General features: G+C 38.8%; 1 protein-coding gene across 26 annotated transcripts in view; it reads right to left on the reverse strand.

The window, feature by feature from the left end:
- Positions 1-15595, reverse strand: part of celf6 (CUGBP Elav-like family member 6) — a 138672-nt gene extending 123077 nt beyond the window's left edge. For 5 of the 26 annotated variants that reach the window (XM_067495232.1, XM_067495228.1, XM_067495243.1 and 2 more), the window contains exons 1-2: positions 15144-15592; positions 3764-3846 (exon numbers count right to left, since the gene is read on the reverse strand). In XM_067495232.1, the coding sequence (XP_067351333.1) occupies positions 3764-3846; positions 15144-15393 (333 nt within the window). In that variant the 5' untranslated portion in view covers positions 15394-15592. Of the gene's footprint in view, positions 1-3763; positions 3847-12819; positions 13916-15143 lie in introns of those variants that run through there. The other 21 variants (XR_010912350.1, XM_067495225.1, XM_067495230.1 and 18 more) reach the window with 10 other exon arrangements.
- Between the last annotated feature and the right edge of the window lie 489 nt (positions 15596-16084).

Genomic DNA, 16084 nt, shown 5'->3' on the forward strand with positions numbered 1-16084 from the left:
ACTGTTATTTACAAATCTGAGCTATCACTAAACACAGATACACAGTGATTTCAACTAAAACTGCTTTCACAACACAAAACTTGTACTGAAAAGAAGTCCTGCAGCACAGTACTTACTACCTGACACAGTTGCTTATATCCCACTGATTTGTTCAAATATCTTGGACTTTGGAATGATCCTGAAATTTTCTGTAAGCCACACATGGACTATACCTTGAAATCTGTTTACTTGTTCAATTGAATGTTTTACAAGCCAAGTCACAGAAATGAATGCCATGAAGTCACTATTATCTATGATCCATTTTGCCAATAACCTTTATCAAAACACCTCTGACATGTATTTGAGGCATCTTAATGTTGTATGTAATTCCTTATGTAGATTTCTTTTGAGATTCAAGCTTACTATTGTTCCACGTATACATCGCTTAATCGGTCGCACTTGAAATCTAGAAAGCAATTTCCTTAGTCCAGTGTATGTTTAAACGTATTTTCTTGAGGTGTACTTATTTGAAAACGTTTATGTTCCCATATACTGTAGCTCTGAAGGTTCACTCAGACACTTGCAAAACCTTGTTTTCTTTGTTCTTAATGACCTATATATGTGAGATGCAGGTCATTCCAATACAAACTTCCTTCCAGTTAGAATAACCTTCCTCTCTTAAAAGTGTATTACCTCCTACAGTCATCTTTATTTTTCTATCATAGCACATCTATGTTTTTATGTTTTTAATCTTCTCTTTGCTGTTATAAATACATTGATAAACTGCAGCATACACTGTTTTGTATGCTGCTGTAATGGACGTATTATTGTTATTTGTAAATAATTTCCTGTAAAACAGTGGAGGTTTATATTTTGTTTTTTTATTTCTACATTTCTGTTTGAGGACCCTACTGAAAAATTACATTCTACTTCTCAGGGGTTAGGTCTGTGAAGTTTCAACCATTCATGTATGTAGCGCATAGATCAGATGTATGTAGACAAAAATTAAAACCAGAAGATGTTTTTTTTTCTAAGCAAGCAAAAAAAGTACACGAAAAGCAGAGTGAACTGATTACAAGTCTTAGAAATCGTACTATATATTGTGTCTTTACTTTGGGGCCTGGTGGCTCAGCGTTAGAACATTGGGTTGGGATGCAGAAGGCAGCAGGATTGAATCCCATCCCACCCGGTGTAGCCCCGCTAAGCCACCAAGGGCCACCCTAGTGCCAGTCCCTACCCTGGACAAAAGGGGGAGAGTTGCAACAGGAAGGGCAACTGGCCTAAAAACTCATGCTGAATCAACGCACAGAACATACTCTGCTGAGGTGACCCCTGAATGGACAAGCCGAAAGCCGTTGCTCTATATTGTAGCTTTACTTCTAAAGCTGTTTAATAGCTGTTAAATAGCTGTTAAGAATGTTAACCCCCCAACCTTAAGCTTTTTATTTTTTTTAAGAACTGTCCCTCCTCTATATTGTTATTTACTGTAAGTAAATCGCTGCCAATTTTAATGTTGATTAAGGCACTACAGTTGTAAATTGTATACATTTCCTTCTGCCTGAGAAAGCCCAAACTAAAGTTATTAATCATCAATCATTACTCATGGGTTAATCATATTTGGAGATGAGTCATTCACAGACATGACCTAACCAGTCCACATACAGTATCACACTGCCCTACTTAAGGGAATATGCTGAATGTGCACACAAACACAACAGCACTACGAGCTCACCAAGGGCAAGGGCCTGAATCTCTGATTACATTTACTGTACAAACTGTAACAGCAGGATCTGATGCACAGGACATCAAGAGCTCATTATGCTCTTTACATGCAATTAATCAAACAATGTAAACAAAGCTTGTTTCAGCCACAACAGACAGAGCCAGATTCCCTGGAGGCAAAACAAATGCGGTAGACACAAGAAATAGTAAATAAAGCAATTTGAATTATGGAAAATTTAAGGTTCCATATGAAATGTGGCGATGATATCAGAGAGTTTTGGGTTTTTTTTCCAGACAGCATGGTCCGTGAACATTTTATTGAAATTTTGTTTTAGGAATTTTCTTGTGAGAAAAAGAGAAATGGAACCTAAATTTGTATTTATGTGACCTGACAGACACATTGCCACAGCCGGACTGCACAATCATGTCTGTAACGTTGTGTGGAGAAGCCACTGAAATGGCAACATTTTGCGGCCGAGTAGCTCAAACCATCAGGCCAGGACAATGACAAAAAGGCTTGTCCAGAAGTCTCCCAATCTTTGTCTGTGGCTGTGTGTCTCCCATTCTCATTGTTTTGTCTTTCTCTTTGACTTATACATGCTTGAACACACGCACACACAGAGAAAGACATAACATCTTTATTAGCCTTCTGCATGCAGGCTGTGCTCATGAGATTGCAAGACTGACCCCTTGCTGTGAGCTGTACAGAGGAAATGTTTACCCAAACCCCACAGAACATGCCATTAACCTCTTTCTACAGAGAAGACAAACAAGAATACCTTTCTATGAGAGCAATAAAGAAAGGAACACCTATCCAGGACCATCATGGCAATCATCTCATTAAGAAGCTGTGGGAGGTAGTAACGAGACAGGGAGCCGAGTCTCCCAGGGACTCTTGCGCTGCAGTGTAGCAGTGTGCCTAACATTCAGTGTACCTATAATATGTAGTGAAGCATAAACAACTGATTAACCCAACTGTGAGGAAGAATACACAGGCCCCCCAACTCCATCAACCACCTCTGCAGCCTTTTACAAACCATTCCCAATCCTCACTTCCTCCCTTTCCGACCTCCTGTCTGTTCCTTGTTATCTTGTTCTGTCTCTACGTACTTCTCTACCTCCCTGGAGATTTAGAAAGATATCCTAAGGATCTGATTAAGGCCCCAGCTAGTGGGGGGTGTGGTGGTCTTGGTATGTGGTGAAGGAAAAGGAGGGGGTAGCAGGGGCCTGTGAGGAGCCTGGGCACTAGAATAGCTTCTTCCTCTTAGGGACTCGTGGGCGTAATTCAATCACACCTTGATAATTCCCCTGGTGTGAGAGTCGAATCCCCCTCACACACATCAAGTACAAGTACAGGTAGACACCACGAGCTCACTCTCATCCCAGATTGAGGGTCTCCTCCTGGGTGGGCTTAAGAGCCCACTACTGCGTACATTTTACCTGTGTCGTTTGAAGAGGCCATTACTTTAATTGAAAAAGTTACCCGCCTGCCAAAGGCAAACAATAGAAAACATGGGGAAAATATGGGAGAGAGAATTAAAACAAAAACACCAGATGGTGATATACATGGTAAAAATGATTGTTTATACTTACTGTTTGATTATATGTGATAATGAGAGTGGGATTCCTCAAGGCAATTAGTGTCTGTAGCAGCCATATTGTGAAAGGACAGGGGAAGGACGGTGCAGGATGTTATGAAAGAGTGCTTATCAAATATCTCCGTCAGTGTGATTAGTGTAATAAGACACTGCAAGGTGTGATAGGCCAGTCGCACTCTTTTAGGATGTCTACACCCATGTGTCTCAGTGTGTAGGTGAGTGTGTGAGAAAACATGTGAGCAAGAAAGTGAGGGAGACTATAAAGGTACTGTAGGAGTGACTCTTTCCATCTGTTTCCATATCGGTGTGTATGTGTGCTTGAATGTGTGTCTTAATGTATACACTGTCCCCATGTACCCCAGTGTGTGTGTGATTTTATTCCTATGTTAATGTAGGTTCCCGTGTCAGGCTGGCTGCCCCTAGGGGTCTTAGCCTATGACACAGGATGAACTCTGGGCACTTACCCCTGGCAGAGTCTTCTGTTCATGGAGGGCGCTCTGGGCCTTCAGTGCTGACTCTCTGGCACAGTATGTTAGAAAGGCACATCCTACAGTATCAGGGAGACAGGAGAGGCAGAGACTTAGTCCACCTGCTAATAACAAACATGACTTCACCACTATTAATGAGATAAAGACGAGGCAGACAAACTACACATACATTATGCTCGCATGAGACAAAGGATCAGTTTACTCTGCTCCACCCAGCCCTCCATCTTTATGCTCTGCTACACCCTTCTACACAAAACACTTTGCCCAGTGCTTCATAATTATACATTACAGTAAATTTAAATGCATATTAATCAATTACAAACAAATATCCCAGCACTCCCACTGGCAGCGCTGTGTAATGACAGTGGGTCAAAAGACACTTTGATACAACCTCTTCAAATTAACATACGTTTCGGAGCATATGTTTAAAAAGTGAAAAGAGAAAAACTTTCAGCATTTACTACTTATAAGTTATTTTAAATAACTAATTGTTTACCAAAATTAATGACATATATGACACATATATGATTTTTTTGTCAGTAAAGTATTTAAAAATGTTTCATATCAAATGAATTATAGGGGATCACTGTCTAATTGACATAGACTTTAATGTTCAACATCTCTTTCTCAAAATCAGAACAGTTTTTTCAGTGTCCAGATACAATAATGGCCATGACTTTATACATCTGGCCTAACATCTTACGGAAAGAAATTCCAAAATACATTGTTTCAGTTTGTTTGGCACCATGGAGTATGATTTTTCATTTTTCATTGTTATTTTTGTCTGTGATTATTTAATCAAAAATAACATGTTATTTTGACAACATAATATATATAGATAGGCAGATAGATAGATTATAGATAGTTTTTTCTATTTTATCTAAAGTGGATTACAGAACTATATGCTTACTGTCTGTACTATCTAACACCAATTCGACAACCTAAAACCTCTCTTCCAACATATATTCAGAGATCCTTGAAGAACAGACCAAAAACTACACTTGTAACCTTTCTAATAGACCCAAAGATTTGTGATCTCACTTTATTAGTTCCAGTCTACACACAGTTTTACTGGAGTTTTACAAACTATATCCAAAACATGAATTATATTAAAATGGAATTCATATAGTCTGTTGACAAATGGAAAGTGGCCCTCTGATGTTAATAGCTCTATACCCTCAGAGAAAATAACATGCTGATTTAAAAAGAAGATTAAAATTTTATTTTTTTACAATATATGACAACCCCTTTAGATTAGATTTCCTGCAGTCATGCATATATTTAGTGTTTATCAGAATCAAATGTCTGCCACAATGCTTGTACAATTTGTAATTATGTATTTTTTCTCTATTCAGAATAGTAAACTGAGCTAGGAAAAATGTTTCACATACAGTACAGGTGTAAAAACCCTGTTCGTAGAGGTCAAAAATACAGTAATGTTGTTTACTTTTTTTTTTACTATAAACATGTTCTAAAATGTATTGTAATGTGGAGAGGTGAAGTAAAAGCCTGTGACACAGACTTACTGAACAGCACTACCAGCAGTGCAGAGAAATTCACTATTAAAAGAGATTCTCATTTATTGTCACTTTATAACAGTAACTACCTGAAGTGCTGGGCAGGGTGTGGCAGAGAGCAGCAGAGCACAGCAGAGCAGGGTGAGGTACAGAGGTGGAGTGGAGTGGATTGGCTTCAAGTCTCATCCTAGTGCTATTTTAAATTGGGTATTATAGCTTTAAGTTTAAGTTTAAAGAAACTTGAAAAGGATTTTTTTTTCAGTTTTTAAAGGCTACAGTCTGAGTACAGTTGGCAAATGAATAATCATTTTTATATTTACTGAACCAGAGAGATTGAAAGAGTCAAAGAGTACTTTATAGCTGCCAAATAATTAAACCTCTAGGAATGAACCAAAACTGTACCTTTACAAAGCTCCAAAGACTGTTCTTTAAAGTCCCAAATCGTATGTTAAGGTTAAAATATACTGTTAAAGGCATCTGTGACCCACAGAGATATTCCCTTCTCAAAGTTTTTAAATGAGGCTCGCTCTTCTAACCAATTAGAGAAGACCAATTATTTTAGCTCAACTGGTAACTTTTCTTATTTATTGTAATTTCATAACTCTTCAACCTAAAGGGCAAGACAGAGCAGACTGGCTTAATTTAGGCTTTCATGCAACCAGTAGCGTGATTTGCAAAAGTTGCATTTTGTAGCTTTAAATTGGAAATTCAGGACAAATTAAAGCGAATAACTCCACAAAACAAAAACATATTAAAAAAGTGGCAGTTTTCATTAAAAAGGTGAGTGGTTGCTCTGTTACACACTTGGCAGAGCTGACAGTGGGTGACCCCATTCAGAAAAGGTTTTGCACTGTGCAGCATAATTTCCCATTACTACATGTCACACCTGCTGCCAAAGATTCCCATGGGTGAGGAGACACACACACACACACACACACACACACAGACTCATACATACAGATGATCCCCGGCATGCAGCACATAGCACCCATCAACCCCCAAAACCCGGCAACACATTCTGGCACCCAGCCAAGAGAGCTCCCTTTCACGACAACCTTCACCCACCTCCACAACTAGGTAGTTACTCAAGAGGAAAAATCACCTAAATGACACTGATGAAACAGCATGCCACACAGCAAAGCAGAAAAGTTTGGGGGCCTAGGGAAATACTCTTCATCCTTTGTGACATTACAAAACTGTGAAACATGAGCCAAGACCTCCCGGGGGGCATGTCCTAGCAAAGGCTTATGGGAATTGTAGGCTGTTGCTGACATTCTTTTGCAAACTGCCCTAACCTTATTCTTCACTTCTCTGCATTGCAGATGTTTAGTATACATCTTGAAGAGATTTATGACACGTACTAGTATGAATTTAAAAATGGCTTTGCAACAAATCAGCACAGCACTGATGCAGCATGTTAGTGAGTTTTCTGGACAAACTTTACCAGGAAAGATTAATTTCACCATTGTCCTTCAAGGAAAGCAGTGTTGGACTGCGGGTCTTATCTTGGAACACAACCTGCAAATACTGTTTGAACTTTTTCATGCAGTGAAGCTAAAATCTGTTGTGTGTTTATTTGCATGAATACTTTATTTAACGACAAAATTTTCACTGCTTTGTTTGACCAACTTTATTTTATTGTATAAATATTGGCAAATTTAAAGTTTTATGCCTGCAGCACACTCAAGAAAGTTCTGGAAAGAGACATGGTTACCACTTTGTTACATCCAACATCCCTCATGCCACAGCATCAGACAGTGACACATCCCCCATCCTTTGGCATCTCATATGAATGCTGCAGGCAGCCTTTGTTGTTACTATTGGACGCACTGGGACCGCCGCTATTTGATGCCACGGGAATAATGGTGCCTGAGCGTCAGACCTCTTGTCATGAAACGCAAGCACAAGGGTTAGGCAGTAAAAAGTCAGGTTAAGTTAAATACATGCAGTCAATACATTACATACATATCTTCAAACTATAATAAACATTTGTGTAACAGAGTGGAATGATCATCATGGTCCAAAGTGTCTCATATTGGACTCGAACTTCTGTCTCCTGCGAAAATATCCTAGGTACATCACCTTTCACCTTAATTACACTTTTTAATCACTGAGTCAACCGAGTATACTAATTGTTTACATTTTTGCGAGTGGAAGACTTTTTCTAAAGAGTGAGTATTCGCTATTGCCTGATTCTCAATCTTCAATTATTTTCATTAGAAGACAGACCTGGACTGCAGGCAGGCCAGTCAAGCACACATACTCTACGCCATGTTGTTGGAGCTTGTGTAGAATGAGGCCTGACATTGTTCTGACCAAATGTCCAGCGAATTTCTAGAAAAAAATCATTGCCTTGATACCTGTATATCCTTCTCTAAAATCCCAATATACACCACTGTCCTCGTCCTAACTAACCCATGCTGTTGGTACTGATACAACTCCAAACCATCACTGACGCTGACTTTGCACATAGTCTTTTTCAGTGTTTTTTTGTTTGTTTGTTTTTGACATGGAAGACCAATATTGGTTTTTCTCCAAAAAACAAGCTGAAATGTGGACTTCTGTGACCACAGAGCAGGTTTCCACTCTTTTCTTGAGCATCTGAGCCAGAGAACTTAACAGACTGTGTCAAGAAACAAACAATGTTTTTTCAACTCAAGCGCTATATTAATCACAGAAGCATGATGGTTGATTCAGCAAAGGTCACACACATAATACTGGTTTCTGACCTTGGCCTTTACTCATTCCTCCTGGGTCACTAAACATTTTAACAATTTTGTGCACTGTAGATGGCAAAAGACCTAATTCCATCACATTACACTCACAACTTTTACTTTTGATACAATTAGCTAATTTTGTTTAATTTGTCTAACATTGCAAAATTTGTTCATTTTAGTATAATTTTGAATGCAGAAACTGCCCTTGTAATGACCTATTTTATATTATGGTGATAACACATCTTTCATCACTGTTCAGTTTTTCTAGGAGCATGCCTAAAGCTGCAGCTAAAACAAGTGAACCAATCTCACCCCACTGTTAATTTGTGTAGCTGCTTTAAGAAAAAAAGCATTTGATATTATTAGTTCAAATGACTTGCTAAAGTGGACTTTTTGTTGAGTGTAGCTTTTAATATTCGAGCCATCAGCTTCCTCACGGCAGTGGAAAATCGACAGGACTTTGTGAGAGATTCATATCCGACAGTGCTTGCTCAAGGGACCTCTGACGCCCAAAGGAGTCAGTGAAAGCCAGTTGTGGAACAGATGAGCATTCAGCCTGGAGAACATGAGGAGAGGCACAATGATACTCTTTGTGGGGATGTAACAGGGATGTAGCAGCTGGTAGCAGGTTAGGGCTGTCAGCTCAAAATTTTAAGTTGACTAATTGGCATGAGATTACATTCTTTAGATTACATACTTGCAAGTCATCCCACACTGTTGTCCCCTTGATACTATATGCAATCATGCAAATGGATCTTTCAAAAGCATGCTGCCTTCATTAGATTGGGAAATGCAAACAGATTTCCAATGTGTGCACAACACTACCAGGAAAACAAAACAAAGTAACTGTGACAGCAAAAGCAAATGTGGGGTTCACTCAGCAGAATTACATAACGTGTAGCTACATAACAAGTTTAATACAATGTATATGTTTTTAAAAGTACAGATTATTTGTAGTAAGTAATTGTGAGAGGTTAAAACTAAAAAAAAAAAAAAAGGGGGTCATAGTCACTATAACAGTTTTAGTTTATCACAGTAAATGTTTTGACATGAAATTTGATATGGAACAAAATAAACAGCCCTTGTTCTTTCCCTAAAGGGAATCCCTGTAACATTTAAACGTACATATAGGAATTAAAGTTTAATTTAACCAAATGCTGGAGGGAAAAAAACAAACACTTTAAATGAGTGAAGGAAGAGAAGAAAAACATTGACAAGGTTCTAAAATTAAGGGTAAGCTCTCGTTCAGCAGTAGGATGTGTGGCTTCCTATGATGAGCAGTTTAAGTGGGGTGAAAATAATACTTTGTTAATCAAAGACAATTTACCACACTTCAATTTCACAGAGGGCCAAAAAGCTCAACAAATTATATTTTAAAGCAAATGAAAAAGTAAACATTGCAGACTGGTTCAAAGAGAAAGCAGAAAACGTTAAATGTGTCATTGCTTTTGCTAGACACGTTTTAGGTAATTACTTAAAGAACTTTTCCCCCGTAACACTTCTTCCGACAAATAGTTTTAAAACAAAAATTAGTATGTGCTCACAATTGCATGCACCCAGGCATTAAGACTAAATTGTGTTTTTTAAGTCATCCGGCACCTGTAACTGAAACAACTCCAGAACAAATTTGTTTAAAATTTCAATTTATTAGCAGTGAATTTATGAATCATGAGGAATTTGTTCTCCTTCAGTTTCCTCACAAACGTCTGATCCAAGATTGTTCATTAAACTGGCAAAAAAAAAAAAAAAAGCAAATTTACCCCCCACCCCTCCCCCAAACAAAATTATGAAGAACAATGGGCTGCTGTTGAATGTGATAGCCTGACCCTCTCACGGGCACAGAGAAAAATACAGAGAAAAATAATGCGAAGATTCATCCTTCCCCTCACACTTCTGTGTTAACCACGCTATTACCTGCAGAGCATCTTTCCATCTCTCTGTCATTTTATCCATCCTCTTTTGGAGTGGGCTGTTTAGAGCAGTTAGCTGTCTGGTTCACACACAGCCCCCTTTCTAATGATCAAAGAGGTCATCTGTAGACTTAAGCTACACCTGTCACTCATCCCACACGAACTGTCAGTCACTGTCTAACTCTTCTTCTACACATGCTGGATAAAAAACCAATACATGCTCAGACCTATAAAGCATTGGCTGTAACTAAAAGTCAGCAGAATTAAATTTTTCAGGAAACCACAAAACACATTCGAATTTGTTGGTACATTCTTTGAGTCATTTGCAATTAGATATTAGTGCCCTACTGTGGGTTAGTTTTGACATTTCAATGCCTAAGAGAGTTTTTATATGTCAATTTGGCAGGCTATTTATAGCCAATTACACTGCATGGATCTACGGAGGAGAGCAAAATGGATGAGGATATTTAACAACTCTTTGTATCTGTTCCTCCTGGCTGTGTGGTGCAGCTCAGAGTCCCTCCTCTCAGCATCAGGGACGGATTGATAGATAACGCTACTCAAGCAAAAGATTTGCCCCCCACTAACATTCAGCATGTCTGAACAATGCATGTGTTCTGGCACTGACACTAAGTATTATGATAATGTAGTGCTCAGCGAAATGATGGATGTTAAACAGCACGACCTGGCTGCACCACATACTGACGAGCACCATGTCCGCCAATAGTGTCAAGTCATCCCAAATGCTGGATAAGGCTCCCTGACGACACGCAAACTATCAAACCGACATTAAAGGCAACAGTGTCAAATAACTACAAAGCAGGATGTAATCGTCAGTAAGTAGAAACAAATGAAAAAAAAAAAAAGTCATCTGAATTGACATGAGCATACAGACACACTCACTCAATTACGTTTACAGAAAAATATATTGTGTAAAATTCTTAAATAAGTCCCTGGAGATACTCTCAAGTGCACAATGTTAAAAAGAAAATCACAAAAGCTCTGTTCCAATTGATGCAGTACAATTTGCATGAATTAGTCATGAGCAAACATGAGTTATTTTGATCTGCCCTTAAATCCATAATTATGGTGCAATTCTGTGTAACAGGATATGGGTTGTAACAAAAAAAGGATACTGCTGCAAATTATCCATTAGGTAGAGTTTACTAACTGATACCCACAGCTAAATACATCATCTATCTGGAATCAAATCGTTCAACCGCAAACTTAGCTCAAAGATGGATTTCAAAGTGGTAGTCAAACTAAATTTATGGCACTGCACTAAATCTCTGTGAACTTTATGCTTTTAGAGATTATAGAACCAAGCTGATTATATTTTCTGCCTCCTCTGTTGCTCTACTGTGAAAAATGTCCTTGTTACTGTTTATGATAAAAATGTGAATTGAATTTGTGATAATGTTACAACATTTGAAGCCTCCCGGGCCTTTGACATAACAGCTAACCACTATCCATTGGCATATTATGCATTTTAGTGAACCAAACAGTACACAATTACTGTGCAATAAATATACTGAACAGGAGACCAAATATTACTGCAAAACCTTATATTGTGCAGAGGCAGGGGAAATTACTGGAGCTCTATAGTACTACAGGGTTGAATATAGTAACACGCCTAACAAATGCCTTTGTATATTAATACCCTTTGTCCAGACAGTACAATTTTGGTTTAGTGTAATCCACTGGACTGTAGTTGTGGAGATGAAGATTTATCAAAACTTATCCAGGTTGGGGGTTAGTCTGACACATGTGGGTCATGTGACCCTAACATGTGATAAACTAAGACAGGTTAAAATCCATACACAATGTCTTCAACCCTACAGTCTTTCTATTTTATTTTCAGACTGATGCAATCGCGTGTGTGTACAGTAAGTTCACTGTCACTGTTTAAAGATTTCACTTCAACCTGCACTAATCCTTTTTATTTGGCCTCGTGCAACTGTGGACACGAACTGTGATTATCACATGTTAAGTTGGATTTGCAAACTTGGTAAGAAACAGTTGTTTATTTGCACATCTAGCGAACAAAGAGTAATAGAATTTATTTCAAATTATATTTCTGGAGTCTTTCAGCTCTAGCTTTAGTCTCCACTGTCTCCTAAGGAAAATGTACTTCAGCAGCTACGATTTACTTTTTCTTCTCCTTGGTGCTACGCCGGTGACAAATAATTGTCTTTTAGGTATTTCACTAAAAACACTGCTGCTATCCAACACAAACCAATGAGAACAGTTAGAGAGAAGCAAAAGAGTTGAGGGCCCAAAAACCAAAACAATGAAATAAAAGATGCTAAAACACTCTACAGAAGCGAGTGGTACTGCAGTGTCATTACTACTCATAACTACTTTTACCAAACATGTAGCGTCCGCTCAATATTAAAGAGATTACCGTAGTTTTAAACGTATATTTATTGGACATCTCAGAATGCTGAGATACCTGGATGCTGAATTGGCTCAATAACGTCAGGTGAACCATAATCCAAATGGGAATTGTAACAAGCTACATCCACAAACAATTCCACAAGAATTTAGCTCCAGTAGCTGAATGTGTTAAACTGTAAATGTATGAATGCATATACAAACTTAATCAATTTAAAAAATGATATAAACCTAACTGGAGTTTAGTATATTTTACAAAAAAGCAAATCCCATCAACGTTTGTTGTTATTATTATTACAGCTTTTGTAATATTTAAATGTTATATAAATATATATTTATATTTTTTCAAGTTGATTTATGTACAGCTAAAAAATAAATAACGGTACATTTTAAGAGTTACAAATCTGACTACATGGACATACTTTGTATTGACCTTAAATGTGCTGGTGACAATACAATTCAGTTTGAACAGTTTAGTAAATAATTAATTTTACCTTCAAGTCTCCTACAAAAGCTCTTCCCAGAAAAAAACCCCAATGCATTAAACTGCTCTTCCTGAAGGACACAGCAGATGATATTCCAAACCTACTTCTGTTTTGGTAACGGCACTAATCCAATTTGATTTTACTCTTTTGCTTTCTTGCTTGCGACTACAGGTATCACTCATTGATGCATCCGGAGGCAGAACATAGTTTAGGTGAGCAGCCAATAAGACAAGCTCATCCAAATAATGCATTGGTGAAATCTGATTAAAAGTGTTCGCCTTTGCTCCCAAAGTGACTTTGAACGTCATGCAGGATGAAGTGGGCATAATGCATACATCAGAGTGGCCTTGGTGGAAGATGATTTGAACGGGCACAGAGTCTGGCTTTAGAACAGCATTATCCTTCCTAAGCAGCCATCCTCCAAAGTGTTGACTTTCAGGGGTGGTTGAGGACAGGCGTAAACAACATGAACATAAGAAATATTGTTTTAATCGATCATCAGACTCCAAAGAGGAACAACGTAAAGAGGAGGAGCAGGTGGAACACCACCGACTGATGGCTGGAGGAACAGGTGGTGCATGGAGACTTTCAGGACTGCACACACAACAAAGCAACGCTGAGCCCACGATCATTTATCTCACATGAGCGTTGGACTGCTGCTGATCAATAAGATCATGAACTCTAGCCACTGACTTACATATCATACATAATCTGCCTGCCTGGGGAATAGATTATTTTATTGAGAGTCAACTGATAGGGAATCGGATGCCACTTATGTCTGTGTGCATCTAAGACTTGGTGTGTGTGTGTGTGTGTGAGAGAGTGAGTGATTTATAATTAACATTTACAATTCACATTCTACCACACTATAAACTACAATCAGACACAATCAGAAGTAACAGTTTCTCATATTAATTTAAACACAGCACAGTCTTTTAGCTCATGCAGGCTGCTAGAAGTTGCGTCCTTATTTTGGGTTTCGTTTGCAATAAACTTGTCAAATAAAGGCAAAACGCCTGAAACAACATTAACAAAAATAACAGTAATTGCAAAATTTGTAGTTATCACAATGTAATGATTATTTGATTATTTGACAAGCTGTAAAACTAATTGAAACACTAGTGGATAAAAATGAATAAAAGATAAACATCTATTTCCAAAGAGAAACAAAGTCATTACCTTTTAATATCTGTTCTTGTCATTATATTTACGTTAAACTGTTTCTATTATAGCGGTTTTAAATGGGGGGGGGGGGGGGGAATTACAATGAGTAATGCACAGAGTACTCCGGTTGTCTATTAAGCAAACTTATATTTGGAAATTAGAACAGTTTTTTTTGTAACTAAATGCACTCTGGCATTAATTTTTATAACTATCATTACAACTGATCAGACTCTGATTGTCCCTATACCCTGTCCAAATAATTACCAAGTGAACGCTGATCCCGGCCGTGGACGATGAGGAGGACAGGGGTGTGAGAACAGCACAAGCGAGAGGAGTCCGCATGCTGGATCTCAGCCTCTACTATTATCCTGCTTTGTACTTCCTGACTGCAACCCGCCCACGGACGAGCACTACAATACCGCTGCCATGTAAATAGTGTTTTTCACAGTTAATGACGTCCGAAAAGTAGGCTGCATATTACCCTGCTAAAAGGTCAAAGCAGCATGGCAGCACCGCCTCAATCAACGACGCTGATTGCCTGATAATGGTTTGGATTTTCCGCTCTCTTGAAAGCATTTATTTCTCTCTCTGACAACAGCAAATGGACTTTTTTTTAGTAGTGAAGAAATGTCTGCAGCTGCAGAAATAACACAGCATCCCCGTGCGCTTGCCTGTCCCGCCCCCTTAAACTGGGCTGTTCGGCACATGATTGTCAATGTAAACACACAAAGGCGTTTTCAGCTGTAGTATTCACGTGGATTGGCTGGACGTGGTAACAATTAACCCTGCGTTTGCGGAGCCACTTCCACGTGTTCTCCCTCTCACTCCTTATATATAAGTGTGTGTGAAATATATATATATATATATATATATATATATATATATATATATATATATATATATATATATATATATATATATATATATATATATATATATATATATAAATATATATATTTACATATGTGTGTGTGTGTGTGTGCGTGCGTGCGTGCGTGTGTTTGTTTGAAGGCGCTACGGGGCTCCCACTCTCTCCCAAACATCTGCAAATTAACACACTTTTCATGCTCTCTGCCCCGCAGCTGAATCGCTACGGTCTTTCATTTCTTTCTCTCTATTTCTTTGTCCTGTCTAAAGGGCCGCAAAAGTAACGATGCCAAATAACCAACCTTTATGCATTCCCGTAAACCTGTCTTTCAGAACAGTGAGTTCGTATATCTTTCCGAATTCCTCAAACAGGGGTTTCAGGTCTTTTTCCTCCAGGTTTCTGGGAATCTGCCCGATGAAAAGCTTGATGGCGTCGTGGTCCTTCATTGGAATGGTGTTCTGGCCGATGGTAAGCCCGTTCATCCTGCCGGCGCTGTTCGTGGTGCTGAATCCATTCTCTTGCTGCACTCCGTTTGCAGTGACTGTAGCCATCTTTCCTCAATGGGCTGACGGGCTGCTCTATCTCTCTCTCTCTCTCCCTCTCTCTCTCTCTCCCTCACACACTCTCTCACACACACACTCTCTCTCTTTCTCGTTCTCGTTCTCCCTCTCTCTCCCTCCGTAGACAACTGCACAGTGCACACTCCCCCCCTCCGTTATATCCTCCTCTATTCACACTCCTCCTCCGGTCTTCCCTCTTCACTTTCTCCTGTTCCTTTCCACCACAACCCCTCTTGTTGGGAATCAGCTTAATTTTTTTCTTATGTGTTTTCATTTTTTTAAGTCCCCACCCCCCATGCCCAGTGCACCCCCTCCCAACGCCTCAAATACCACTCTACTTGTGACGTCAACTCATACTCTTGCGAATAGACCCCGCCCATCGCCTATTTTGCATAATGAGCTCGGCCGAGGCCAATGAGAGAGCAGAATGGCCGTGGGTCCCATAGGGCAGAGGATTCAAACAATTTGTATAAAGTGAAAATCTTAAGACATTTAAATGGTGCAAAGGCAGCATATGTGCTACTTCTGCCTATGTCAGATCATTTTGTTCTAGCAACAAGGCCATGCTGGGGGATATGGGGTAGTGCTCATGCAGTACCTTACTAAAACACTTTGTTGTCATCTTTAGCTGTTGTTTTCATGATAATTTAAAAAAAAAGATTCGTTTTTTTAATTTTATTTG

Source organism: Channa argus, chromosome 2 (assembly GCF_033026475.1).
Source record: "Channa argus isolate prfri chromosome 2, Channa argus male v1.0, whole genome shotgun sequence".
Lineage (NCBI taxonomy): Eukaryota > Metazoa > Chordata > Actinopteri > Anabantiformes > Channidae > Channa > Channa argus.